Consider the following 1,714-nt stretch of genomic DNA (forward strand, 5'->3'; position numbering starts at 1 on the left):
CAAAAATAAAACTTAACGCTTCTGTTTAGGATGTTTGGTTAAAAAGGGTCTTACTACACCATAAAAAGTGTGTGGAAGGTGGGGAAATTATATTAGAGAATGAAGTGTATGATATGAAACAATGATTACTGGAGATGAAGTTATTCTGTTACTTTAAACAACTAATACAAAATTTACATTAATACAGAAAAAGTATTTTGTTTCGTTTCTTTTTTATTTGATTTAATAACATGCAATCCACACAGTTAAGCCCACGCCTACTTCTCCTATTAGCGGTTTGCAGATTCAAGATATTTTCAATCTTGAACGGATTCTTTTTTAAGTAAAATTAATTTCATTGTTCAGCTTGCATCAGCCACCGCAAGATCTTTAACAACTGCACATTCGGTGCGTGTTTTCCGTTTGCTAATACAACACAAAAGATCTCTTGCAATGTTTCTCATTTTCTTGTTAAAAAACACATAAATAACAGGATCTGCAATGAAACTGGTGTACCAAATAACTGTAATCACTGACTCGATATTCACTTTAGCAGAAGCACTGAGTCGGTCCAGTATCCATAGGTATACACACTGAGGTAGCACTACAAGTAAAAGAAAGGATAAAATAATACAGAATGGAATCAATGTTTGTTTTTGCAAAAGAAAATTCTTTTCCCTTCCACTTTGAATGCCAAGATTTCGTCTTCTTTTTTTGCGTTTATAGTTAATCATCACATACACAAAGATAGCCAACAGCACGTATAGATAGCTCAAAATAGAAGGAAACACTTGAGAATATTTCTTCAAGTGATTTTCGTTTTGATTTGGAAGAAGAAACGGTATAGCTAAAGTTGCGCTAGACACACACATTAACGTTGCAACGATAACTAAACGTTTTGAAGTGACATGGTAAGTATAATTGATGTGTAACATTACACAAATCAAACGATCGGCTGCTGTTAAAACCATAGCCATACAGTATGCTGCCATGAACCAGTAAAGGACAAAGTACAGTATGTTTTTACTCATTGGTTCATGTTTGCCGGGATCATCATACCATTCAAAAAATTCACTTGTTCCAGTAGTAAGAATTAATGTTATTTCAACCCAACTTAAATTTATCAAAATAACTTTCTGGTTGTTGTTGTTCTGTTTATGTTTTAACAAACAATATATTCCCAACAGATGAAAACATAATCCACATAATAATAATATGATTTTACAGATAATAAACAAATCTGTCGACATCCTTAAATTATGTGTTACATTGACATGTATGTCGATTTGCTTGCGATGTAAATTTAAAAATACAATCAATCAAAAAGCAATGTTGAATATGCTGGCGTATTATTATTATAATTAAAAAGGCTATCTTTTGTAATTGCAAGAAACACCCTCCCTCGGTGCATTGCAATGCATTATCACAAGCATAGACTGGCAATAATTTTTTTAAGAAAACTATTTTGTCTAATGACAGTAGATATAGCATCATTCATTTATTTATTAAGATTAATTATTTATTCCTTAGAAACAGTACTAAATAAGAAGAATTTAGCCAACTGTTTTTGCTAGATGGAGTAGCAACAGGTTGTGTTTTAATTTCTAATATTTCACCTGAAACACTAGCTATAATACTGTGAGGCCTTCAGTGGATATACGACATACTGAATACCTGTTCTGAAGCGCTCCACCTGGATGTGTAGCAGAAATTACAGCTCTGATTAGGCGCTTCA

At 32.6% G+C, this 1,714-nt stretch overlaps 1 protein-coding gene across 1 annotated transcript; it reads right to left on the reverse strand.

Annotated features, from left to right (window-relative positions):
• Positions 1 to 341: 341 nt before the first annotated feature.
• Positions 342 to 1,229, reverse strand: LOC130629756 (blue-sensitive opsin-like). The gene has a single exon (XM_057443094.1). The coding sequence runs from the start codon at positions 1,227 to 1,229 to the stop codon at positions 342 to 344; it is 888 nt and encodes a 295-aa protein (XP_057299077.1).
• Between the last annotated feature and the right edge of the window lie 485 nt (positions 1,230 to 1,714).

The sequence above is a fragment of the Hydractinia symbiolongicarpus genome, chromosome 2 (genome assembly GCF_029227915.1).
Source record: "Hydractinia symbiolongicarpus strain clone_291-10 chromosome 2, HSymV2.1, whole genome shotgun sequence".
Classification (NCBI taxonomy): Eukaryota; Metazoa; Cnidaria; class Hydrozoa; order Anthoathecata; family Hydractiniidae; genus Hydractinia; species Hydractinia symbiolongicarpus.

What these genes read in the sequence shown, in the direction of transcription:
- LOC130629756 (XM_057443094.1), bottom strand. Translation starts at nt 1,229, where the DNA reads ATGTCGACAGATTTGTTTATTATCTGTAAAATCATATTATTATTATGT.